Source organism: Cebus imitator, unplaced genomic scaffold, assembly GCF_001604975.1.
Source record: "Cebus imitator isolate Cc_AM_T3 unplaced genomic scaffold, Cebus_imitator-1.0 Scaffold23, whole genome shotgun sequence".
Lineage (NCBI taxonomy): Eukaryota > Metazoa > Chordata > Mammalia > Primates > Cebidae > Cebus > Cebus imitator.
This window is the reverse complement of record NW_016107338.1, coordinates 2212324-2239561: the sequence shown is the minus strand read 5'-3', so window position 1 is coordinate 2239561 and position 27238 is coordinate 2212324. Positions and strand designations below refer to the sequence as shown.

Below are 27238 nucleotides of genomic sequence, written 5' to 3'. Positions count from 1 at the left end.
CAGGGGCAGGGTGATGTGGGGCTCAGAGCAGGGAAGGGGGCCAAGGACTATCAGGAAGGCATCGTAGTCCAGTGAGGGGGCTGCATCCAGTGCAGGGAGATGAGGGGTGGGAACCCAGCTAGCCCAGCATTGCAGGGGCCTGCGGAAGGGTGACCAGGTCCTGGGAAGATGGCCTTGGGGTGGGCAGGGGGGGATTGCAGGACTTGGGCTACAAGGTCTTGGTGACTGATTGGATTTGGGGCTTAGGAAGGGCTATAAGAAGAAACTCAGGTGGCTGGGGAATTGGGAAGCTGGGGGAAGAGCAGAGCATATGAGGTCAGGTGCTGTTTTAGAGGTGAGGAGGTGCCTTCTGGGGAGCTCCCTACAGATGTGGTTGCTGCAGTCCTGGCGCTTGGCCAGAATGGAGAAGAATCACAGGTGGGCAGAGGCATAGAGGCCAAGGGAGGTGAGGGGCTGAGCAGGAAGCTGATGGTCCTGGCGGTGGCTCTAGGGGCTTCTGTGGCATGGATGGGGGCAGTTGGTGGGAAAGTGGAGGAGACAGGTGGGGGCCACACTGCAGGCGCATGCTCAGATCAGCAGGTGGAGGGAAGTGGGGCTGGAGAGGCCTGGGCATGTTTGTGGGCAGGGAGGTGAGCATGGCTTGAAGGAAAGGTGGACGGAGAAGGAAAGGAGGCCATGGTGGCCCCACCTTCCCTGAGATTGGCCGCTCTAGGGAAAAGAGGAGACCAGTGAACGCCGAGATGGGAGAATGTGGAGCTGATGCCATACAGGTCCAGACTCTGCCTTCTGGGTCTATCACTGTCTCATAGCAAGACTCCGGACTCCAGGAGGGCAGGGACTGTGTCCTTTCCAGTTCTGTGAGACTGGCAATCCAAGTCCTGAGCATACCTCCTTGCTCAGGAAGGCTGGAGGGTGGGAAGGGGTGTGTGGGGCTGAGGGACAGTCCTTGGCCTCACAGCTCAGGGCTGGGGCCCCATGGAGAGGGCTGGAGAGGAGCTCAGTCAGGGCCTATTTCCCTGGGAGGTGGCCCAGGGAGTGACCAGGCCAGGGAGTTTGAGGAAGGAGCTTCCTGTGATTAGAGGGGGCGGGACAGCTCCTGAAGGAGGGCGCTCTTGGTCTGAGCCTCCTCATGTGATAGAATCTGGAAAGGAGAGAAGGTTCCAGGTGGGGAACCAGAGCAGGCTCAGGGAGGGCCACTCACCTGTGGGAAGCCAGGCCTTGGAAATAACTTGATGGAATCTGGCTCCTCCCTGCCTCCCTTGATGGAAGCCATCAGGTTCTTTCCAAGTCTGCCGAGAGCCCCTGAGCTTCTCCGGACATGCGAGGCTGGAGTTCCAGGCTTGAGAATTTGAATGCGTTTGAGTGTGGGGAGCCCTGGGAGGTTCTTGAGCCAGGATAGACCCTGGTTTGTTGTGCCTGGACTCTGCCTTCTTTGCTCTAACTGTTCACTCTGTTTTGGTCCAGGGACTGGGTAGCAGTGACAGGGCCTAGGGGTTGGGTCCAGCGTATACCCTCTGCCCGTGGTGACGCTCCTGACCCTTGCCTGCCTGTTCCACAGGAAGCTGGCCTGGAGCAGGTCCACCTGGCCCTGAAGGCGCAGCGCTCCACGGAGGATGTGGACTCACTAGTGGCTCAGCTGATGGATGAGCTCATCGCAGACTGCAGGTAGGGGGGACCTGGTGCCCCGGCACCCTCCTCTCCTGGTTCAACTGGGCGTGTTTCTCTGGGAGTGCTTGTGTGTGGCGGTGAGCAGTGGCACGTCTCCCAGCCATGCTTGGCCAGCAGTCCAGCCCGCGCGGAGTCCAAAGGTGGTAGAGCCAGCACGGGAGTTGAAAAGGTGACATTGAGAGCAGGTCATAAATCTCCCTGCGGCATGGCAGCTGCAGTCGGGCAGCCGGCTCACCTCAATGGGGAGCATTGTGTCTCTGATCCCCGACCCCTTATTTCCCTGATGGAATCTCCAGGAGGAGCTGGCTGGGGGTGGGGTGACAGCGCCCCTTGTTCCCTCGAGGCCAAGTTGGGGATCATGGTTTCTGTTTAGCCTTCTATTGACATGGCTGATTGTCGACTTCAGGAAGAGGGCCCCAGGCGTGGAGGCCCAGCAGAGGGCTTCATCTCACCATCTCCTCCGCTGCCCTGTGGTTTTGGGGAGCCACCCATGGGTTTTGACCCTTGGTTTTCTCAACGTCAACCTGGCATGAAGAATAACTACTTTATAATATCTTCTAAACAAAGTGTCTGGCCCTTGGGAAGGATTTAATAGATGGTATCTATAATTATTGCTCAGAAGAAGAAATGTCAGGAGACTTGGCTACTGGTCTCTTTATCTGACTTTGCAACTTTGGGAAGCTTCTCCTCGCTGGAGTTTAGTTTTCTCACCTGTTAAATGGACTTAACATAGTTGCCCCTCTGAGCTCCATGGGGTTAATATATGCAATGTGTGAATATATGCAAATGTATTCTATGCCCCTTCTACACCTCATCACTCCTCCCTCAGCCTGGTGTGGACCCCTACTGAACGAATCTGAGGAATTAATAACCATGGCCACAGATGCAGCACACCTTCCATCCTTTGTGGCTCAGTTAGGAAGTATATAGTTATCAAAATGTGACCCCAGAGAAATGCCCCTGGCCCAGCAGTGGAATTCCAGACAGGTCATTCACCAATCCCCCCAACCTTCCTGAAGCCTGGCAGGCTCAGTGCTGGACACCCAGAGCATACTGACAGAGGTGCAACTTCAGCCCTCCAGGGATGGATGGATGCTAAAGTGGGCAGAGGAGGTGACGTGTGTGGGGAAGCTAGAGGCATACACTGCAGGAGCTCCAACAGGTGCATCTCATACCCACAGACTGAATTCAGGGAAGCTTCCTGGAGAAGGGGATGCCCAAGGTGGACTTTGAGGGAGGAGCAGGAGTTAGCCTTTGGAGAGGTGACAGCCCAGGCAAAGGCTCAGCAGCCTGAAATGCCTGCTGCCTCCTGGGTGGGGGAGGTGGCAGGAGAGGCTGATGCCCAATTGGATGGCCCTGAGGGGCTCTGTTACAGGAGAGCTCAGCCCTGGGAGCAAGGCCAAGGGCAAGGTGATCCCGGGCTCTAGATGCTGCAGTGGGAGGAACGGACTGGTGGTGGCGGTGAGTGGCAGGTGCTGGGGGACCAGGCGAGGGGAGATTGGACATATGGCAGGTGAGTTGTGACAATGGTGCAACTAAGGCTGTGAGGGAAGCAGCGGTCAGCATGGACTATTTAGGAGGGATTATGATGACAGCAGCCTTCTGTGCCAGGCACTGTCCTAAGAATTTTACATGTATTAACCAACCATGAAATCTTATGAGGTAGAAAGTAGGCTGGGTATGGAGGCTCATGTACTAAAATCCCAGCACTTTGGGAGACTGAGGTGGGCAGATCACTTGAGGTCAGGAGTTCAAGACCAGCCTGGCCCCGTCTCTACTAAAAACACAAAAATTATCCATGCGTGGTGGTGGGTGCCTATAATCCCAGCTACTTGGGAGACTGAGGCAAGAGAACAGCTTGAACCTGGGAGGTGGAGTTTGCAGTGATCTGAGATTGCACCCCTACACTCCAGCCTGGGTGACAGAGCAAGACACCGTCTCAAAAAAAAAAAATGACCCTTGTTTTACAGTTGAGAAACTGAGGCACAGAGAGGTTGATTAACTTGCCCAGATTCACACACCTAGTGAGTGGCAGAGCCCCCTTGCTGTGCTGCTCTGTAAGGGAGAGAACTTGATGATGGGGTAGATGTGGGGCCACAGGAAGGTTCAGAATGATCCCCTGGTCCTGGCCAGGGTGGCTGGGTGGGCATGGGGACTGTGCTCTGAGGGAGTCAGTAGGAGGAGAAGCAGGCTGAAGGGGAGGTGAGGCATTCAGGACAGGCCATGTTGAGGCATCTATGAAGAAGCTGGCCTGTGGTCTGGAGGTGGGAGGACAGAGTGGGGCTGGAGGGGCACACGGGCATGGTCAGCCTGGGGCAGCTGCAGCAACTGGGTGAGCTCTCCAGGGCATCCTCGGGCCCCCAGGCCCCACCTGCTGGGTGACTCATGGTGCCAGTTGACATCATCTTGGGTGAGGGGGCCAGGACTCTGAGTTCTACCTGTGGCCCTGCGCATGACCCCCGTGTTGTGTGGAACTTGGCAGGTCTGAGGGGCCTGGGACATCTGAGACCTGTAGGCCCTGAGTCCTTGGCTGCCCTCAGTGACCTCTGCAGGGTTCTGCTCTTGGAGGATCTGCCTAAAAACACTTCTGGCCCCCTTGAGTCACTCTCCTGGGGTTGGAAGAGCGGCTGGGCCTCCCAGCAGGGATGCTGGTTCCAGCTCAGGAGCTTGGGAGGGGAGCTGGGTTCCCGTCCTTGTGGGAATGCATAGTGGCTCTCTAGGGGAGGGATTCCAGGCAGCAGGAGCAATTCGCTCAGCTCCACCTGAGGCCACTGAGTGACCCAGCGCCTCAGCAAGAGGGCTCCTTCCACCTCCAACTCCAATGCTGACCACCATCACAGCCCACATGCAGAGTAGCCAGGCACGGGAACCCTGAGAAAACTCCACAGCTGACCCCAGCAGCCCACCCCTTCTCCGCCAGCCTGGCCCACTTCTCTAGCATTGGTGCTCCTCATCCCATTTCAGCACTTTTCCTGGCTCATCTCCTGGGATCCTCCCCCTTCCCCAGGGCCGGGGGTGTCCACACCGCTCCCCTAGCCTGGCCCTCTCCTCTGATTTCTAGACCCAGGGACCCAGCTTGCTGGACATGTCCATGTGGATGTCCTGCCAGCACATCCGTGCTGCGTGTAGGGCTGCACATGCTGCAGACAGGTTTCATCGCCTCCCCAAACAGTGTTTTTCCTGGGTCCCCAGAACCCATGCTGGAAACCTGAGCCAGCTCTGACTGCTCCTCCCCCTCTTTTCTCTGCCCCAGCCCTGGTGGCCCTTCCTCACCCATGTCCTTCCTCTCCCGCCCCTCCTTTAGTATCCCCATCATCTTCAAGCTGTGTCATGGCCTCCATGTCAGTCCTGCAGTGGCTGCGGCTGCATTCAGGAAAAGCCCCTGCTCTCATCCTGGTGGACAGGCCTTTCTGTCCCCACCACCTGGCTCACCGAGCCCCAGCACTTCTGAAGCTCTGTGCTAGTTTGTTCCACCCTCAGTACCCCCACCCCTCTTGCCTCTGTGTCTTTGGACTTGTGCACATGCTGCTGCATCAGCCAGGACACCCTTCCCGCGCTTTTGGGTCTTACTAACTCCTGCTGGCCCTGCCAGGTGCATCTCAAGGCCACTTCCTCCAGGAAGGACTCCTGACTCTGAGGCTGCTCTGGTGGGGATCTGTTCGCCTCTGTGTTCTGGGGACTCACTGAGAGCAGGGCCAGGTCTCATCTCCGGACGCAGCATCCAGCACAGGCCCAGGGGAGAGCTGTTGTGAGTTGAATTTCCCAAGGCCAGTTCATCTTTCAGTGTGGACACTGCCCCGGGTACAGTACCCACTCGGTCCCGCAGAAGCAGGCAGGGACCGTGGGAGCAGCGCAGCCCACTCTGCTCTCAGCCTGCTGAGCCCTGCGCTGGGCCTACCTGCAATTTCCAAGTTAGCCGGCGTTGGCGGGGCCCCTGACCTTGCTTAGGCTGGGTGGAGCGCCGTCAGCCTCCTCTTCCCTGTCTCCCCTTCTTTCCGTACCCCCTGCCTTGGGCTTTCCTGAGGGGGGAAAGAGCCGAGACAGCACGGAGACAGCTTGTTAGTGGCACTCACAGGTCCTAAATGTTTCTTGGGGAGTCTTGGCTGGGCTGTGGCCTCCATGAAAATCTCCCTTTGGTGGTCTGTACTGCAGCCCCTCCCAGCTCCCGACCCAGGCTGGGCGCATAAATCACCCTGGTTGGCTTGGCTCTCCCTATCCCTCTCCAGACCCGCCTGCCCCCGCGCTCAGGCCCACTCAAGCCTGGTTCCCAGGCAGGCCCCAGCCCAAGGCTCCGGCCCAGGCCCCCACCTCCCCCCTCTACCCAAGGAGCATGCCCCTCCGGCAGCCCATCCGCGGCACCCTCGGGGCAGTAAATATTATATTACTACGGGGTGTGCAGTACGTGACCTGAGACAAGCCCCGGGGCTTAAGTTTCCCGAGATGGAGTTGCGTACTGCTCCCCCCACCCTAAAAATTCAATTAAAAAAAATAACAGGAAAAATGTAGTGCGCCGAGGGCCTGCCAGAGTGGTGTATCTGGCGGCGGCAGTGCCGCTGCGCTCCGGCGGTAATTGGTTCTGCATAGCTCGGGGAAATTGGCAGAAAAATAAATCAGCCGGGAGCCGGGAGTCAGACGCTGCGGGGAGGGGAGGTGGGGGGGCTGCAAGTGGTGGGAGCAGACCTGGTGGAGCGGGCTTGACTAATGTCCTGTTTGGGATCAAACAGGGTGGGGGCAGAGCAACCCCCCATACCCTCAATTGGGGAAAATTTGAGAGAGGTCCTGCTTGGTCAGGGAGCGCACAGACCACCCCCTCCCCACCCTGCTCCATTTCTGCCTGGCCCTTGTGTGGGTACCAACCCCCGGGCTTGGAACAGCGAGGAGGAGCCATATGAAGGACTTGTAGGGAGCCTCCGTGGGTCGGGGGAGGTCAGAGTTCTTTGCCCCTAAACAACATCGAGCTTAAGCCTGACCTCCTACCTTTCAGGGCTCAGGGCTGTGTTTCTGGCATTGCATGTACCCCCACCTCCTCTCCAAAGGCTTCTCAAAGCAGAGGGTTCTGGGAAGGGTGTTGTGACGTGACCCCCCCCCACCTCAGGTGGACACATCTGAGCTGCTGGCCTCCCCGCCGTGCCTGCAGTGACTCTTCAGGGGTTCATAAATTTCCTCCTTGACAGATGAGGACACATTCTTCACAGCACAGGATGGGCTTGTTTCAGTGCAGGGCACTCAGCGCTCCAACCCCTACTCTAGGAGGATCCAGCAGGCAGGAGAGGGACCCTCTGGGTCCTCCGAGAGCTTGTAGTCAGTAGGGCAGAGGGGAACACACATGCAAAAGAACTCACTGGACTAGAGCTGAAGACAGATGCCAGACTGGCAGCCCTGGAATCAAGGGCTGGGGGCTGCAGATCAGGAAGCACATAGGCTGACGTGGGTGGGGAAGGCTTCCTGGAGGAGGTGAGGATGGAGCGCGCGTCACACGGAGATAGATGGCTGTGCGTGTGGATCCGGCTAGAGAAGGTACCCAGCAGGAAGGAGGCAGGGCGGGGCGGGGGGCCCTGCTGTGAGAACCCAGGGCTGGACCTGGGGGAGCCCTGGGCTCATTAGGCACATTCCATTTGTCTGCCCCTCACAGCCAGCCTCTGGGTGATGTCCATGAGACACCATCTGCCACCCACCTGGACCAGTACCTGTATCGGCTGCGCACCCGTCACCTGAGCCAAATCGCTGAGGCTGCCCTGGCCCTGAAGCTCGGCCACAATGAGCTCCCTGGGGCTCTGGAGCAGGCGGAGGACTGGCTCCTGCGTCTCCATGCCCTCGCAGAGGAGGTAATTAAGTCTGCCAGTGCCTTTCTTCCTCTGTTCTCCTGCTGCCTGGAACCTCAGAACTGACAAGGACAAGGGGAATATCTGGATTATTACCCACCCTGGTTCCATTGCTGGGTGACCTTGGGCAAGTGGCTTAACTTCTCTGAACTTTAATGTACCAATTTGCAGAAGGAAGAGAGAGAGGGTGCAATGGGATACTGGGGGTTATGGGGCCTGGCACACAGTAGGTAGTTAAATGCCCTCTGCTTGCCAAAGTATGTCAGAGAGAGCTGGGACCAGAATCCAAGGTGCCTGGTTCTAGGTTCTAGGTTCAGTGCCAGGGCCTGCTTCCCCAGGTTCCCGACTCCCTCCTGCCAGCCAGTGCCTGCCTGCATCTGGCCAACAACCTGCCCTGTCTGGGCCCTGTTCTCCTGGGTGCCTCTGAGCTCCAGGCCCGAGGAGGCTACATTTTCTGTAACTCTGAGCTTTGCTGTAGATACAGAGAGAAACCGCTCCGGTTTGTCTTTGGGGAACTCTTTTGTCTTTGGGGAACTCTTTCCCCACCTGCAGACCCTCCCCCTGAGGTCTGTGAGGCCAGATGCATCCACTCTGTTCCCTGGCAAACAGGCAGGTCAGGGATTTGTTGGGAATGAGAGGGTTTGCTCACAAATGGGCAGATACAGCTGCTGCCTGCTCTAACCAGAGCCATGTGGGACTCTGAGGGAGGAGGTAGGGACCCTCCCCAGGAGTGTGAGAAGCAGGGCCTGGAGAGGGACCACTGGAGGAAGTGGTGGAAGGGGAGAGGGAGGCTGCTCAGGAAGGGATGTGGGTCCCTGGAGTCAGCAGGGCCTATAGGCACAGGCCAGTTCCCTGGTGGACACTGTCACTCAGTGGTGGACCAACCGCTCACAGTGGCAGCAGACCAACCATTCAGGGTGGTCACGGGCTGTCCTTTGTAATCTTGGCCCAGACTGACCCCTGAACGCTTAAGCACCAATTGTGATATGGCCGGGGTCAAGGGGTCAAGGTGGAACAGTCCTGTCACTGCGAGGGCCCGTGGAGGAGCCCTTCTCAAACTTGCAGGTACCTCAGAATCCCCTGGGGGGGCGTGTGAAAAACAGATTAGAGCCCACCCCTCGAGTTTCTGCCCACCCCCGGAAGTGGGGAGGAGCCTGAAAATATGCATTTCTAACAAGTTTCCAGAAGCTGCTGCTGCTGCTATGCATGCCACACTTTGAGAACCCCTGGTGTAGTGGTTAGGAACACATATTTGAAGGCAGAAAACCTGTGCTGGCTCCTAAGCTCTCGAAGCCGGAATTTCCTCACTGGTCTGCTGGGGCTGCCTGTCCTCCTCCTGGGGTCGCTGTCGGGGCTCAATGAAGTGATGCATGGGCACGCTTCGCCGGCACTGCAGGAGCATTGTCTCAGCAGAAGCCCTGGGTGGCACACTTTGCTCCCCATCCTTGGGAGCCAATACCTTACCCAGTCAGCCTGCTCTCCAGAGTGTGCAGCTGGGGGCAGTTGTCAATCATGCTGGAGGCCCCAAGGGGCTTAGGGGCCTCGAGGTTTGGTTCTGGACTAGTCACCATTTTCCGAGTCCAGTGTCTTCAGGCCATGGGAGTCCCAGCTGTTAGGGGTGCAGGATGTGTCATCTGGGAAGGACATACCTTCTGTGGATCTGCTCCTGCTCTCGGGGCTGAGGAAGGTGGTGGCATCCCAGGTGTGACATTCTCTCCCAGGTCAAATCTAGTTCTCTGATATTTGACCCCTGGGAATGTCTACCTGGTAACGAGGACCTAAGAAGGTAAGCTCTGAGGTCCTGGCAGGAACATCTCTTCACAGAAGGATGTACTCAGCTCAGTAATCTTGGCAGGCTTCTCATGGGAGCTGGGGGCAGCTCTGTCCTCTGAGGGCTCACGGCTACTCAAGCCAGACACCAGCCAGCCCTGGGAGGTCTGGGGGAAGGCCAGGGTGGGCAGCATGTGGGATGGAAGCTGGGGAGGAGAGGCCTCTGTGGCCTCTGAGTCAGAGGTCAGCTCTCAGTGTGGCTCTGGGGCATGGGCCTGGGGCGTCACCCTCCCCACCCTGACCTCCGCCCTCTCTTCAGCCCCAGAACAGCCTGCCGGACATCGTCATCTGGATGCTACAGGGAGACAAGCGTGTGGCATACCAGCGGGTTCCTGCCCACCAAGTCCTCTTCTCCCGGCGGGGTGCCACCTACTGTGGCAAGAATTGTGGGAAGCTGCAAACCATCTTTCTGAAAGTGAGTTTTCATTCTTCCCAAGTCATGATCATCTTCTTCCCAACACCAGGCCTTTCTCCCACCTCTTGTGTTTCCCTCCTGTTCTCTGCCTGTCTCAGTTCTCAGGGTATGGTCTGGGAAGCAGAGGAGGTCTCTCGGTCAAACAACTTTTGTCTTCCTTGGTCCCTCACAAAGTCCCCAGGCCCCTGCGCCTAGTCTAGAAAGTGAGTAGGTTGGAGCTGGAATCAATGGCGCTGGGAGTGAATGAGGTGGAGCCTGTGGCCCAGGCCATCTGGGAGGGCTGATCCCCGGGGCTGTGTTTGTCCTTCTAGGCAGGTCCGTTACAGGAAGGCCCCAGTCCCCAGCTCCCAGACACTGCAGGCCTTGCAAGACCTGGCCTTCATACCAGTGCCCTGGACTGGAGCTGGAGCCTGAGGCTCAGGTCCTCCCTGCTGGGAAGGCTGGTATCTGGAGCTTGGGACAGGCGCACCATAACCTGGACCCACTGGGGAGCTGGGAGCATGTAATTCTGTCCCCTAGTCTCACCAGCCCCCACCTCTCCTGCCCTTTCTCGTCTTCCAACACCCATCCCTGCTCCCTCTTCCTCCTTTCCAGGGAGGTCACCAGCAATTGGAGGTGGGCGACAGGGAGGTGAGCAAGCGCTTGGGGAGAGCCCGTCTGTGCGCCTCTCCAGACTCATGTGCAGACATAGAGCCAAGGCTGCTCTGGCCATGGAGTGGCCTGGTGTGCAGGACACAGTGCGGGAGATCCCTCCCTGCACGATGGCTGCCCCGGCCCAAGGGAGGGTCCTCCGTGAAGGGCTGTCAGCAAGGCTGCCCCTGCTTGGGGAGGAGTGGCCCTGAGAAGCAGGCCTGCTCCTTACCTCTTCTTCTTATTTTTTGAGATGGAGTCTTGCTCTGTCGCCCAGGCTGGAATGTAGTGGCGTGATCTTGGCTCACCGCAACCTCTGGCTACCTGGTTCAAGTGACTCTTCTGCCTCAGCCTCCTGAGTAGCTGGGGTTACAGGCATTTGCCACCCTGCCCAGCTAAATTTTTTTTTTTTTTTGTATTTTTAGTAGAGACGGGGGTTTCACCATGTTGGCCAGGCTAGTCTTGAACCTCAGGTGATCCACCTGCTTTGCCCTCCCAAGGTGCTGGACCCTCCTTACCTCTTTTCATTTGCCCCAGATAGCTCTGCTAGCATTCAGGGCCCCGTGGCCTAAGCCACCTGGCCTTCATCCAGCCTAGTCCACCTCCCCAAAGCCCCTCTGCGCTCAACCTTCCCCTTCCCCACATCTTTCCTCCCTCTTCCCCCTCCCAGGGAGCTGTCGTTGACTTATTTGAGTCTCGAACCCTGGAGCAGAGCCCTCTGAGTGATGCCGACCCATTCATATATTGGCCGGTCATCCCCTGGGAGGTGTGGAGAGGACTGGTTTCAGTAGCACAGAGGATGCCAGGGCTCGTTGGAGCTCAGTGTGGCCTCAGGCAGGTTGCTTTATCTCTCTGAATTGCCTGCTGTCTTCTCAGCTGTAAAATGAGGGTGGGTGGGGCTGCCCACTTTACAGGTTTTGGGGGTTGAGTTAGGTAGCACAGGTGATGGGTCTTGCTGGAGCTAAGTGATCAATGGATGTCAGTTTCTCTCCCGACCTCTCCCCTTTTCCTTTTGGGGAGCTCCCCTGCTCCATGCATGTCATGGCTGGAGGCCAACTCATGGCCAGGGATGGTAGATGTCTGCACACAGGGTGCGTGTGTGTGTGTGTGTGTGTGTTTGTGTGTGTGTGTGTGTTGGGCACCACCTGCTCATGTGCCACCCGGGGCACGTTCCCCATTAGATCCTAACCTCCTGTGCTTATCAGAGCCTAACCTCCGAGAATCTACCTCCTAAGCCAGTTCTTCGCCTGGTAGGGCAGAAAGGAAAGGAAGTCAAGGAGTGGCCCCATCTGAGTGAGGCTGACTGGGGAAGGCTGTCTGTGAGAGGGGTGGGGGCGGGGATGAGGTGGGGGTTCTGCCGAGGTGTGCTTGGTGGATTCGCTGGGAGGGGATGAGCTCCAGGTTCTGACCTCTTGGCCATGTAGCTTCAGGGAAATGCAAACTGAAAAATTTTCCCTGATTTCAAGCAAAAGAAAAAAAAAAAAGATATAGAATTGTTTCTCGAAGTCTTCCCCACTGAGTTTATGAGCCCCGCCAGTAGCTCCTGAGCAAGCTCTACAAAAATGTTGGCAGTGAGCAGAGACCAAGAAAACATTGGTGTTTCTTAACTTAAACCAAAGTTGGAAAAAATGAGCACCAGCAGAGAGAGAGGAGCCCCAAACTAGACATTTCTTTATTTGCTGTTGCTATTTTGGGTCCGGCAGGCTGGCCCTGTCTGGGGGAGGACAGGGGAGAGAGCCGGGGGTGGATGGGGGAAGTGGGGGTCAGGCATTCCTCCCATCTCCCTGGGGCTAGTGGTTTGGAGGAGAAAGGCAGTTAACTACCCGGGGGAGAGGACGCCGGAGCGAACAGCCGCGGAGAGGTTTCCCGGGGCCGGACACGTGGACTCAGGGGCTCCTACAGGCTTCGCTGAAGATGAACCAAAAGAAGGGGGGCTGCGTCTGTGGGAGGGAAGGATGAGGTGGCCTCTGCCTTGGCATGTCCTCTGCCCCTTCCTGAGCCTCCTACCTGCTGTGGGCTCTCCTTCCAGGGATCCTGGCCTCCCTGACCAGCTCGGGACCCCTTACCTCAGCCTCCCTTTCCTCTTCTGAACCCATCCAAACTTTTCTCACTCGGCTCCCGCCCCGAGGGACATGCTGCTCTGAGCTGATGCCGGGCCTGGGTGCTGAATGTGTTGCCTCCTCTAGGGGACAATGTGAATTTGAAGAGCAGGAGCTTCTGCTTCTCAGGCTGTGTCTGACCTTTGGTTTCAATCAAATGGTGAAGTAATTGTGGAGAATAGTTTTTGCCCCATGTTGGGTCGCTGTGGTTATTCCATTTGGCAGAGCTTCTGAAAGTTTCAGGATAAAAAGCAGTTGAAGACCAGTGAATAGTGGTTGACATGCTGATAATCACTTGAAAGGGTAGGGATATTAGATGTTACACCAACCAAAAAAAAAACAAAGTACTACACATGAAGGGGGAGGCTTTAATTTCTTCTTCTTCCAGATCTGCATCATCGTGCCTCTTTTAGAGACAAGTTTTAGAACTGTGCTGTCCAATATGGGAGCCAGAGCCGGCTATGTAAATTTACATTAATTAAAAGTTAATGAAATGAAAAATTTATCTCCCCAGTCAAACTGGCCACATTTCAAGTACTCAGTAGCTGCATGGGGGTAGTGGCTACCATATTGAATGGCAAAGATATAAACCATTTTCATCATAGCAGAAAGTCCCATTGGCAAGCGCTGTTCCAGAAGAAAATGGAAGTGAGGATGTGGTGGGAGGAGAGAGGAGAGGTCCTCGGCTACATATGGCCCCTCTCTGCAGAGCAGAGTGCTCCTAGGAGGGAATGACGTAGGCTTTGCCTTTGATGGGAAGGAAACTTGGCGTGGAGTGGGTGGCGGGGTGAGCGTATCTTAATGGTACACTCCCCTTCCATGCAATTCTGGTAAGGCTCCCACAGGGGACACTCCCAATGGGGGTGTCAGCCTGGTCTACCCAGGCCTGGGGGACTCTGCCTCCCCAGCCTCTCTTGGGGACATCCAGATCCTGAAGGGGACTGTGGGTTTCTGTCTTTTTCTGGTACCCAGTATCCGATGGAGAAGATGCCTGGGGCCCGGATGCCAGTGCAGATACGGGTCAAGCTGTGGTTTGGGCTCTCTGTGGATGAGAAGGAGTTCAACCAGTTTGCTGAGGGGAAGCTGTCTGTCTTTGCTGAAACCGTGAGTGCCTGCCAGCCCCCACCTCTGCCTCCTACTCCCTGGAGCTGCCTTGGCCCCCTGCTCATGTCTCATTCTTCCTGGCCCTCCAGTATGAGAACCAGACCAAGTTGGCCCTGGTCGGCAACTGGGGCACAACGGGCCTCACCTACCCCAAGTTTTCTGACGTCACGGGCAAGATCAAGCTACCCAAGGACAGCTTCCGCCCCTCGGCTGGCTGGACCTGGGCTGGAGATTGGTTCGTGTGTCCGGAGAAGACGTGAGTCGTGGGCAGGGAGGGTTGGGGAGGGGCAGGCCAGGCTGCCCACCAGGGACTGCACCCGCCTTTCGGAGGCAGGCTGTGGCTCTGCTGATCCCTCTGCTTGCTGCTGCATGGGTCATAGGAACTGCCACTGAGCTCTCCCAGGACTGAGGCTCACCAGGCTGCCGTCCTTTCTGGAGGGCTTGGACAGTCAGGCAGCCCTTTATTCTTTTCACTAAAAAAATTTTTTTTGAGACAGAGTCTGACTCTGTCACTCAGGCTGGAGTGCAGTGGCACGATCACAGCTTATTGCAGCCTCAACCTCCTGGTCTCAGGTGATCCTCCTGCTCCTGCCTTCTGAGTAGCTGGGACCACAGGCGCACGCCATCATGCCTGGCTCATTTTTAAATTTTTTGTAGAGACAGGGTCTCACTATGTTGCCCAGGCTGGTCTTGAACTCCTGGGCTCAAGTGATCCTCTCTCCTAAACCTCTCAAAGTGTTGGGATTACAGGCTTGAGTTACCATGCCTACCCAGGCCTTTATTCCTAAACCTCCATTCTGTGTGGCGTCTGCTGGGTGTGGCCCCATCCTCCAAGACACCCAGAACAAGCCCATCACCTCCTCTGCACGTGAACCCTGCTCGTGTCTGGGCTGCTCACACATTCCCCTGAGTGGTCCTTTCCCTCTCAGTCCCTCTCAGATCCACGTGGTCCTTCTCCATGTGCATTGATATCTTCGCCTCTCTCCCCTCTCCTCTTCCTGTTTGGCATTTAGCGCTTGGTGTTTAAGTATAACTCGTTGTGCAGGCAGGCACTCAGATCTTACCAGTACAGCTTGAAAACACTTTATATATATATATTTTTGAGGGTGCGGAGTCTTGCTCTGTTGCCCAGGCTGGAGTGCAGTGGCGCGATCTTGGCTCACCTCAACCTCTGCCTCCTGGGTTCAAGCGAGTCTTCTGCCTTGGCCTCCTGAGTAGCTAGAATTCTAGTCTAGCACCACCATGACCAGCGAGGTTTTGTATTTTTAGTAGAGATGGGGTTTCACCATGTTGGCCAGGCTGGTCTTGAACTCCTGACCTCTTGATCTGCCTGCCTTGGTCTCCCAAAGTGCTGGGATTACAGGCGTGAGCCACCGCACCCGGCCAACACTTTCTATTTTTACAACTGCCTATTGAGCCTCGACTGGCCATCTGCCTTTTGGTATCTTCAGTTGGCCTCCTTTTCTGTTTACCTTAGGTGATGTGCTCTTTTGTCCTTGATGATCTCGGAGTGTCCCTAGGTCTCCTCTTCACTCTCTGCCCTGGTCTCTTGCACCCTCCCCTCCCCACCCACCCCGAAGTCTCTCACTGTTGGTTGGGGTGAGGCTGACACAGGCAGGGGTGCTCTCCTGGAGGTGGTGGATGGAGGGGGCCTCTCCAGCAGAGACTCTGACCGGCCCTCTCCTGCAGACTGCTCCATGACACGGATGCCGGTCACCTGAGCTTCGTGGAGGAGGTGTTTGAGAACCAGACCCGGCTTCCTGGAGGCCAGTGGATCTACATGAGTGACAACTACACCGACGTGGTAAAGCGGGCGCTCAGGGGCAGGGCCAGGTGGGGTCTAGATGTTTGGTCTCCAGAGGTACCTGCGGCTCAGGGAGGGCTGGGACATGTTTCTCCTTGCTACCTCCTACCTCCAGAGCCTTCATGCTTTGGTTTCCAGAGGGAGTGTGGGGTGCTGTGGGGACAGGACACTGACTCTGGGCTCTGCCCTTCTATCCGGGACTTTGAGGAGTGTATGTCATCAAGTTGCATCTTTTCTGCCTGCCTGCTCACATCTACCTGTCTCCTCTCTGCCTGCCTGTCTGGTTTTGTCCTTAGAATGGGGAGAAAGTGCTTCCCAAGGATGACATTGAATGCCCACTGGGCTGGAAGTGGGAAGATGAGGAATGGTCCACAGACCTCAACCGGGCTGTCGATGAGCAAGGTGGGCAGCACATGGAGCCAGGCGAGCCCCATCCCTGGCGAGCTCTCAAGCCATGCTGGTGGGGACAGCTGAATGCCAGGGCCCTTCACTGGGCTATTTCATCCTTTCATCCAGGGACACTCCCTGAAGGCACCCCCAAGCTACAAATTAGGCCAATTAGGACCAAGAGTCAGGGGCTACTCAAGAGTCTGTGACCATGCCCCAAATTCAGAGATGGTCCCAGGAGAGATGGGGAATTGCTAAGCAAAGAGTGACGGATTCCCTCTTCCCTAGGCTGGGAGTATAGCATCACCATCCCCCCAGACCGGAAGCCGAAGCACTGGGTCCCCGCTGAGAAGATGTACTACACATACCGAAGGCGGCGCTGGGTGCGCCTTCGCAGGAGGGATCTCAGCCAGATGGAAGCACTGAAGAGGGTGAGCCAGCAGGTGGTGGGTGGGAGTGAGGCCTCTGGTTACAGGTGGCCAGCAGGCACAGGTGCAGACCTGCATGCACACAGACACAGGCATGTGTGCACACGGCATGTACAGATGCCCAGGACTCACTGGAGGTGCTCACAGATCACACCCAGCACACACACAGGTCATACCCAGCATGCACACAGATCACATCTAGCACACACAGATTACACCCAGCACACCCATGGATCACACCCAGCACACACAGATCACACCCAGCACACCCACGGATCACACCCAGCGCACCCACAGATCACACCCAGCACACACACAGATCACAGTGCACACAGATCACACCCAGTGCACACAGATCACATCCAACATACCCGCAGATCACGCCCAGCACAACCACAGATCACATCCAACACCCACAGATCACACCCAGTACATGTACAGATCACACCCAGTACACACACAAATCACATCTAGCACACCCACAGATCACACCCAGCACACCCAGATCACACCCAGCACACACACGGATCACATCCAGCACACACACAGATCACACCCAGCACACCTGCAGATGCTCATAGACATACTCAGATGCCCATGATTATGTGAGGGGGTCACATGCAGAGTTCACACACTGACCTGGAAGATGGAAAGTCACCCACAGCCTGTGTCTTAGGCTGGGTTTCCTGGAGGCAGAGGCTCAGATGTGGATTTGGCTGCACATTATTATGGCAGTGCCCTCAGGGCTGTGAGGAGCAAGGATATAACTTCAGGCAGGTCAGCTGTGGCCTGGGGAGGCACCCACCTCAGAACACCACAGAATCCTCACCTGGAGGTGGGACTGGGCTTTGTATCCTCTCAGCTGTCTGTCCAGGCTTGGGGTTTCCCGGGGTGAGCTGGGGCACATACCTATCTCTTCAGTGAGGTGGTTCCCTTCAGTCATGGGAGTTCCCTGGAGCAGGTAGCCACTGGGAGCTGGGAGCCGTCGATGCTGATGGCAGATGGGGGTGGGTGCACCGTGCAAGTGCACTGGCTGGTGAAGGGGCTGGGGTGGGCCCCACTGGCATTCATGCAGTGTGAGCACACATGGCCACAGTTGAGCACAGATGCCACGGGACACCGTCAGGCCCATTGTGCACGTGGGTGGACCCACGCAAGCACATGCACTTGCTGCAGCGTTGCACAGGGGCCCGCACACTGCACAGTCTCAGTGCCTGCCTCCCTGGACCTTCTTGGTCTATGATCTTCTTTCCTAAACACACATTTGAATTTTGGCTCAAGAACTAGACCTCCCTTAGTCCAGGAGTAGCATGTGGCATGATCCAGGTTCTTTCCTTTCTCCTTGGGGGCAGAGAAACTAGAGAGGGCTGTTGCTGGGTGCGGGGAGGAGCAAGGCTTTTGGATGACTAGCTGTTCCTGGTGCTGTAAACCAGACAGATTCAACTTTCTCCCTGAAGGATCACCCGGCAGACAGAGGCAAAGCCTGCCCACAAAGCCTGCCCAGGCTTATGTGCCTTGCCTGCCATCCCCAAGCCAGCATCCTTCCTGGAGAGGGGCACAGCTGGCTTCCAGGACGGGCCCTTGTCACTGTGCTCCTGGCCCTGGCCTGAGGTGGTGTCTCACGACAGTGCCAGGTCACTCTCTCTCAGTAGCTGAATGGCAAGGGGCCTCCCTCCAGGCCCAGGAAAGGGGCCCCATGGATGAGGTACAGGGGGTCCCTCCACAGCTGAGCTGGGTCTAGCCTCCTGGGAAGAAATCGGCTGTGGTTGGGGAGTAGGATCTTCCCTTTACCTCTGAACTGCAGACCCACTACAGGATGTGAAAAAGAAAAAGGAAATGACAAGAAAACTTTGGATTCATGAAATCCACCCAGAATTCAAACAAACAAGTCAGAAGCCCAGTGTTTCCGTCACTTCATTAGCCTACCGTCCCTTTCTGGCTCTTTTCTTCTCCCTGCAGCCCACAGAGCCTCCTCTCCCTTCCTGATTTTTGTTTGTTTTTAGACAGAGTCTCCTTCTGTTGCTTGGGCTTCAGTGCAGTGGTGCGATCTCTGCTCACTGCAACCTCTGCCTCTTGGGTTCAAGCAATTCTCCTGCCTCAGCCTCCCCCGTAGCTGGAATTACAGGCATAAGCCACCATGCCTGGCCTCCCCTCCTGATTTTCTGACCTGGGGTTCCTGTGACTGCAGAAAGCCCCTCACCTCCAGGTGGCCCTTCCAGGTTTTCCCACCTGGAGGGTGCTGGTATGGGAGCTGGTGGGGAGCTCTCATGGAGGACAGGAAGGCAAAGGTGGAGCTAAGCTGAGGACTCCCCCAGGCTTCCCACCAGCCTCTGAGTCTGCCCCTTCTCTTGTGCAGCACAGGCAGGCGGAGGCGGAGGGTGAGGGCTGGGAGTATGCCTCTCTTTTTGGCTGGAAGTTCCACCTTGAGTACCGCAAGACGGATGCCTTCCGCCGCCGCCGCTGGCGCCGTCGCATGGAGCCACTGGAGAAGACGGGACCTGCAGCTGTGTTTGCCCTTGAGGGGGCCCTGGTATGTGGGGCTGCGCTTGTCCTGGGTCGGGTGGGGTGCGTCTTGGTTTTCCAGGGCTGTTCAGGCTGATGTGGAAGAGGTGCAGGGACCCCAGGTTAGGACGTTTGGATGGATCACTGGCTGGTCATCCTGGCTTCAGTACCTGTGGGGTGGCGTGTGGGGAAGGTGGCCCCAGTCTAGGTGTCCTAAAATAAAAAAGCTCTTTCCTTGGCGCTGGAACACCTGCTGCTACTACTTTGAGTACTCAAGATGAAAGCAGAGGGGTAGATGGCCTTGGCCATCCGGCTGACCTGTGCCTGGCTGGCTGGCATGAAGATGGGCACGGGAGGAGTGAGAGAGGTCTTGAGGCCCCAGAGTGTCCTTGGTTGCACGTGTCTCGTCCCAAGGCAGAGACCATCTCATGGGCATCCCCAGCAATTTTGGGGGAGAGGTGTGCCTTAGAAGCTGAGCCCCAGGATGGTTTTCCTGCCCCAGGATGCACTCTCTGTAGTCATTGGAACTGGGGTAGGCTCAAGGTTCTCCAGGGCCTGGGTGACGGGCTCCTCAAAAGAGAGGAGCAGGTGCCTCTGGGACAGTCTGAGCGAACACTTGGTACTGGCGCATAGCCTGTCCCTGCTCTGCTGCTCTGAGGAGCCATCCCCTCTGAAATCCAGCCAGGACTGGCATCTCCCTGGGTGTTTGAGCTGGGGCCCTAGGGAGTGGGTCCCATGGGATGTGAGGGTGTCCATGTGAAGCCAGCTGTGTGTGTGTGGTTGGGGTCACCTATCTGTAGGACAACCCAGCTTTGATAGCTGGGGGAGCGCTGCAGGGAGGCCCAGGATCTGCTGGGCTGGGCACTGGGAAGGATGAGAAGCCAGCAGTGGCCTTGAGAGTGAATGGGCGGGGGTGGGGAGGCTCTGTCAGTCTCAGGCCTCAATGGTGGGCAAGGCCCAGCACTGGCAGTATAGGAGAGGAAGCTCTCTGGGGGGCTTGAGGACATCAGAGGAGCCTGCCACAGACTTTGGAAAAAGCCCCTCCCTTGTCCCTCAGCCAGGTCAAGTGGAGACTGAGGGAGGTGGCAGAGCTCTGGGCTCTCTGGGCTGTGGACTGGTCCTCCAGCCAGGGCAGGGGAGGATAGGATGGAACTGCTGCCCAGGTAAGAGCAGCCACAGTCGGGGAGCCTCCTGGGGTGGGGCTGGTGTTCTGCAGCCCCTCTGCTTTGAGTCAGAAAGGGCCTGGCCTGGGCACTGGGCAGGGGCTGGTGATGGTCCTATGGCTCCAGCTGAGGGGTGGGGTGTAAAGACCTTGGCAGGCCTCAGAGTCAGAGCCAGGTCTGAGAAGACCAGTAAGACACGCTGTGCAATCAGGATCTGTTTCCAACAGCCAGAGCTCCACCCAAAGGGGCCAAGGGGAAAAAGGGTTTGTGGGCTCACAGAGTTGGGAAGAACCCAAGAGGTGAACCAGCCCTTAGGCCTGGCAGGAAACAGGTTCACAGTGTCCCAGGACTCGCCCCTCTGTCTTGGCCTTGTCTCACACGGGCTCTCACTGTGTGGTAGCAAAGATGGTATTGGTGATGAAAGGCCAACATCATCCCTCCAGCCAGCAAAGTTCTGCTAGATAAAGTAGCCCAGCCCATGGTACCACACTCTGTTTTCCTGGCAGCTTGAGATCCCAGAGTGCTGCTTTCTCAGTAATGTCAGTGAAGTCTTGGGCATGACTACCCAGCTCTACCCGGTACCTAGCCAGTCCCTGCGCTGGGGTGAGGGATGGAGTGTTCTGATTGGTGGGCGTGGGCCATGCCCCTTCTCTGTGATTGACAGCACCACCAGATTGGGGAGAGGAGCTTCTGAAAAGAAAAACAAAAACCGAAACACAAAAACCAAAGCAGTGTTGGGCAAAGAGCTCCAGATGGTCCAGATGGTGACCAGAGCAGTAGGGAGCCAGTGTGAGCTGTTGACAAGAGGAGTGTTCTGGTCAGAGCTGGGCTTTGGAACCATTGGTCAAGCAGCCAAGGAGGATGCTTGGGAGGTGGAGCCTCCCATCAGGAAGCTTGAGGACTCTTGGGTAGAGACCCAGGAGAGGTGACCACCTGGAGTGAGGCCATGGGGTCGAGGTGGAGGGAGGTGGAACCACAGGGTTTGGGGAGGGAAGGGCTGGAGGTGGACGGTGAGGCCCTGTGGTTGCCAGGCCGCAGGGCAGGGTGGGGCGGGCTGTGATGAGTTCACGGTTGGCCCTGGCAAGGCTGACACACACGGTGAAGTGCTGTGTGAGGGAGACAGAGCTGGTGGCTGCCTGCCAGGCAGCCCAGGGCGGGAAGGCTGGGGTAGGGGGCTGAGGGGGCCAGGAGTGGGGAAGAGGTGACTGGAGACATGTGGACAAAGCGTGGATGGGCACTGGGGCTGGCTGGGCCTGGAGGAAGAAGGTGACAAGGCTGGGGGACCTACTGCCAAGCTTTCATGGCTCAGCGCCTGGGAGAATGAGGGGGGCACTTTCCAGAAGCAGAGAAACCAATCTGTGTATTCTTTATGTGGAAGAAAGTGTCCTAAGGAATCGGTGAAACCAGGTGTGACTCAACAGCCACAGGAGGGTGACAGATTGTCATTCACATGTGACTTCCTGTGATATTCGGATGAGACCAATGCAGTAAGGCCCTGAGTCCTGGGACAGTTTGGCTGGCAGAGAGAACCAGAGGAAGATGGTGGGTTCAGAGGTTGGATCCCACACACCTGCAGCTGGAGGACCAGAGAGTTTTGGGTGGTTTAGGTGTGTCTGGCATTTGGGCAGGGCCACAGGCCCACTTGACTGTCTGGAAGACTCTATACTTGAGTGATGACACACACTCACACACTCTCTTTTGATTTTCTTCATGGCAAACAGAACAAAATATAATATTAATACACTAGAAGAAATTATTTTCAGTAAATAAAGTGGGTTTTTTGGAAATATTCTANACACACCAACACACACTCCAACACACACTCTCCACACACTCATACCAACACACACTCTAACACACACACAATCACACTCTCACACACACCCTCACACACACCAACAAACTCTACATACTCTTATACATGCCAACACACACACACAATAACACACGCAGACCCACTCTCATACACACTCCCACACACTCACAAACACACTAACACCTATGCAATCACGCACACACCCTCACACACACCAACACACTCTACATACTCTCATACATACCAGACACACACACACACACACACACAACACATGCATACCCACTCTCGTACACACTCCCATGCACTCACAAACACACTAACACCTATGCAATCACACACACACCCTCACACACACCAACACACTCTACATACTCTCATACATACCAGCCCCCCCCCCACACACACACACAACACATGGATACCCACTCTCATACACACTCCCACGCACTCACAAACACACTAACACCTATGCAATCACACACACACCCTCACACACACCAACACACTCTCTCTACATACTCATACATACCACACACACACACACACACAACACACACATACCCACTCACACTCCTACACACTCCCTCACAAACACACTAACACTTGTGCAATCACACACACCCTTACACACATCAACACACTCTCTCTACATACTGTCATACATACCAACACATACACATGCACACACACATAACCACTCTCATACACCCCCCACACACTAACATACGCAATCACACACACACCCTCCCTCACACCCACCAACACATTCTCCCTCCACACTCATACACACCAGCACACACACACACACACACACTCTGACATATACACACTCCCTTACACACTCTCACATGAATACATACACGATAGCATGCACACTCACACATACTGTCTCTCTGACACTCACACTCATCCTCCACGGTCACCTTTCCATCTTTCTGACAGGACTGGAGGTGGTTTGGGCTCCCACTGCTGAGCTGCTGTCTTTGTCCCAGGATGTCCTGATGCCCCCGCACAGCACTAGGGCTAAGGTCCCCCCTGCATCCTGGGGGAAGGTGGTTGGGTTTCCTGGGTGCTACGACCCAGATTCTATCCTGAGAGCTGGTCTCTGCCCATGGGTCCCTGATGCCTGGTGATTCATTGATGGGTGAGGCCTCTGTGGCTTGAATTCTGCTTTCCCTGCTACGGACAGGTCACTCACGCCATTAGTGGTTCTGTTACCCCACTTGCACAAGTAACCGCATCCCAGAACCATTATAAGGATTAATGATGATGGGTCCAGCGAAGTGCTTTTCAGACTTAGTGAAAGTAGGTGCCGTCCGGGGATAGTGTTAAAATGCAGACTCCTGATTCAGGGTCCGGTGGGGCCCGAGAGTCTCCGTGTCTAACAAGGCTCCATGTGACACTGATGCTGCTGGTCCAGGGGCTATCTCGGAGTAGCACAGATGTGAAGTACAAAGTGCCTCATCAAGATGGGGCTCCCATTGGTCCCCTGCTTGGGTGCTCTTCTAAGAGTGGCAGAGTGTGTGCATTCCTGCTGGGAGGTGTGTGGCCAGGGTCCTGGGGAGGGAGGCAGGACAAGATGATATGTTCTCCCTGTGGCTTGGTGGGAGAAATGTGGTCTTTGCTTCTAATGATCCCCTGATCTGATGCTGGAGGCCTGGCTCATGGAGAACTCCTGTCTGATCAAGAAGAGAGATGCTCACATGTGAGTGCAAATAAACCCCTGGAATCTGTGTTTTTGAAGTGTTGGAGGTAGAATAAGAGACATTCCAGAGTTGCAGGGTCTAGTGAGGGGAAGCTTCTTGAAGGAGGATGCGGGAGACAGGCCTTGCAGGGGCTGGAGAAGGGCGGTGGGTAGAAGCCAGGTAGCCTTGTTGGTAATCTGAAAGCTCTGGACCAGGCCTGAGGTGCCCCCTTGCCTCCTGCCACCCCTTCCCTGACCCACACGTCCACCAGCGGGCTGGGCCTTGCCTTTCAGCTCCCCTCTGGAAGACGTCTCTTTGGAAGGCAGGCCTTGTCTGCTCATTAGCACAGGCAGCCTTTCCCTGAAACCTTCTGCAGGGGCCAAGCCTGGCTCCTTCCACGGAGCGGGAGGCCCTGGCTCCGTCTGCTAATCGTCTGCTGTCTCCATCCCGAGCATTATTTTATTTTCGTATTATTCTTTTTCCAGCTAATATCCTGGCATTTCCAAAGACACCGGGTTTCATAATCTTCCTGGCGTTCCCAGGGAGCTGGGAAGCAGAGCACAAAGCCGCTATTATAGCGCGTTCCATCCAGCCTCCCTCTCCACCCCACACCCCTTGTGGCCACGGCAGCCACCACCGCCGCCTCCCACCCAGTCACCCCCTCCTGACGCCACCGGCCTCTCTGGGAACTCTGGTGACGGCTGCCGGGATGAGCTCACAGAATCCATTCTGTCGCCCTTGCCCTGGGCCTGCCCTTCATGATCGAGGATTTTTCCAAGCCCTGCCTCTGTGCTTGGCTCTGAGTGTTGGGAAGGGTTCTCTGAGATGCCTGGGCCTGGCAGGGAGGGGAGGGACAGAAACGTCAGCAACGTGTGCTCGGAGTCTTGGAGATTTCTGCAGCTGGAAGAAACTTTCATTTTCTAAAGGTGTGCCTGACCCGCCGTGGGAGCTGCAGGAGCATCTTGATATTGGATGCAAAGTTGTGCGTGGACATGCACACATGTATGATCTGGTGTAAGGTCTGTGGTTTTATCCAATGCTCCAGGGGACCCAGGACCCCATACAGAATAAGAATTCTTAATATTGATTTTATCATGTGCTAAAAACCAGTCTTTACATGTGTCATCTCATAATGACCCCAGAAGGCTGGATTCTATTATTAGCCCCATTTTATAGTTGGGGAGACTGAGGCTCTAGAGCTGCAGTTTCCTACACAGTAGCCACTAGCCATGGGTGGCTTCTTAAGATTGCATTTAAAGTAATCAGAATAAGGAAATTCAATTCCCCAATCAGACAGGCCACATTTCCAGTGCTCAGTAGCCATACCTGCTGAGTGGCTGGCTACCACATTGGGTGGTGCAGCCATTGATGATTTTATCACTGCTGGAAGGTCTATTGGAGGAAGGTCTATTGGAGGAAGGTCTATTGGAGGAAGGCCTATTGGAGGAAGGTCTGTGGGAGGAAGGTCTATTGGAGGAAGGTCTATGGGAGGAAGGTTTATGGGAGGAAGGTCTATGGAAGGAAGGTCTATGGAAGGAAGGTTTATGGGAGGAAGGTCTATGGGAGGAAGGTCTATTGGAGGAAGGTCTATGGGAGAAAGGTTTATGGGAGGAAGGTCTATGGGAGGAAGGTCTACTGGGGGAAGATCTATTAGACAGTGCTGCTTTGGAACAGCTCCCAGCCCCTCATGTCGCTCTGGAAGAAACAGAGGCCTGAGAGGGGATGCCCAGCAGCACAGCACAAGTCAGTACTAGAACTGAGGCCTGGGCAATGGCTTTTCTGTCCTTTCTTCTGCCCCTTTCCCCAGGTGTCTCTTGACCAGCAGCCAACTCCCCGTTTGGTACTTTCATTCCCCCACTTCTATGAGGGCATAATTTCCCTCCTGCTCCATGGAGTCCCTTTGCGGTGGAGTCCCAGGGTAGGAGGACTGGATGCGGCAGGCTGCTGGGCAGCTGGCTAGAGGCCTCTGCCCTGGGTGACCTTCTCCTAACCTGATAGCCAGGCAGCTTGACCGTCCTGGGGCAGTCAGGCAGCTAGAGAGGAGCTGGCCCCCGAGACCCCACCCCGGGAAACCTGCAGAGGGTTGGTGGAGGCCAGCGTCCCGACTGCAATAGAGAGGACCCTCGGAGACAGGCGGCTTAAGCCTGGGCCAGCAGGCAGGAAAGACCAGTTGGGAGTCAGCACACAGGGAAGTGGGTCAGGGAAAGGCTGGTGCCAGAGAGGAGTAATTTGGGATTTGAGCTGGCTGCAAAGAAGGGCGGATGTAGGTGGGCAGGGAGGGGCAGCTCTGCACCTGAAGGAAGCCATGCTGTGGGCAGGGGACCCAGGCTGGGTTCCCAGAGCTGGCACTGCGAGCGAGGGCAGGCCTTGGGAGGTGTGAGGGGTTTGCCTCATTAGTAATCGAGGTCTATGGCTGGGGCTGGGGCTGGGCTATTGGAAGGTGGCTTTGTGGATCTCTGGACTCTTTCTTGAATATTCAAGTTGAACACCTGTTCTGTACCTGGCATTGTGCTAGCACGGGTGGCTTGAGGGCTGGATCCCCTCTCAGGCAGAGGCCTCACTGCTTTTCCTATTGTCCTCCATTGGGGGACAATTTGGGTAATTCCTCTCAATGTGTGGACCCTGGGTCTGTTTCCCTTAAGATTTGAACGCTAAGGTCTGGAGGATTCGATTGCATGTCCACGTGCCTCAGACAAAATGCCAGTGCCCAGATTCATGGCTGCAGAGGAGTGTGTTACAGTCAGGGGCATGTGTTGGGTGTCCCCCATGTGGTTCATTGTACATGCATGAGGGTCTTCATCTGCCATTGCCGGAGTGACAGCATAATTTATCCAGTCTGGGATGCTATTAATAATCACGCTGGAAAAACAGGCATAAGCAGGACCATTCCAGGGAAACTGGGCCATAGAACTGTCCTAATTACCAAGGTACTCTGGCATGGGATGAAACCTGCTCCAGTGTTCTCTGCAATGTCCACATGTGGAGACATGGAAACCCTCGAGGGACAAACACACACGAATACATGCTTGCGCCAGCCCACACGTGGCATCGTGGATTCTCCAGGTTTCCTGATTCCACCCTCAGCTCCCCAGGGCCAGCCAGTAGTTTTGTAAGGAGTTTAGCAGCTGCTTCCAAGCCCTGGCTCCAGCTGTAAATTAAATGGGGTTGCACTCTTGCCTGCTATTCTACTTAAGATTGCAATCAGCCTGATTAGAAAGGGAGTCTGTCTTTTAAAGGGTTCCCCTCCTTTGGCCTGGGCTACTGGCCTGTGTGGGGTTTCCCTGCAAGCTGAGGCTGGAGCAGCCAGGGAAATGAAGTGGGCCCTGGGCTCCCCACAGCCCTGACTTGGCACTCAACTGGAACTCCAAAACTCTGCTCAGGTGCTTTGAGCTCTGATGGGGTAGCAGGAGCCTGGGAAGAGCCTTGAGTGTGGGCAGAGGTATCCCTAGTTCTGCCAACTAATTTGCTGTGTAGCCCCTGGGAAGACCTTAACTTTTCAGGGCCCCAGTTTTCTCACTTATCAGATGGGAATGCTAAAAATATAACAAAAATAATAACCTCCCCTTATGGAGCAGGGGTCAGCAAACTACGTCTTACAGACCAAATCTGGCGCTCTGCCTGCTTTTGTAAATAAGGCTTTATTGGCCGGTGGCCCACACCTTTGATCCCAGCACTTTGGGAGGCCACGGCAGGCAGATACCTGAGGTCAGGAGTTTGAGACCAGCCTGGCCAATATGGCAAAACCCCCTCTACTGAAAATACAAAAATTATTTAGGAGGCTGAGGCAGGAGAATCACTTGAACCTGGGAGGCAGAGGTTGCAGTGAGCTGAGATCATGCCGTTGTACTCCAGCCTGGGACAGAGAGGGAGACTCCATCTCAA

General features: G+C 55.9%; 1 protein-coding gene across 27 annotated transcripts in view; it reads left to right on the top strand.

Annotated features, from left to right (window-relative positions):
• Positions 1–27238, top strand: part of DYSF (dysferlin) — a 231859-nt gene that overhangs the window by 101032 nt on the left and 103589 nt on the right. For all 27 annotated transcript variants that reach the window (XM_037736130.1, XM_037736135.1, XM_037736134.1 and 24 more), the window contains 9 exons: positions 1559–1665; positions 7301–7493; positions 9580–9735; positions 13437–13568; positions 13658–13824; positions 15258–15372; positions 15669–15774; positions 16048–16190; positions 18544–18717. In XM_037736130.1, coding sequence (XP_037592058.1) covers positions 1559–1665; positions 7301–7493; positions 9580–9735; positions 13437–13568; positions 13658–13824; positions 15258–15372; positions 15669–15774; positions 16048–16190; positions 18544–18717 — 1293 coding nt within the window. The remainder of the gene's footprint in view (positions 1–1558; positions 1666–7300; positions 7494–9579; positions 9736–13436; positions 13569–13657; positions 13825–15257; positions 15373–15668; positions 15775–16047; positions 16191–18543; positions 18718–27238) is intronic.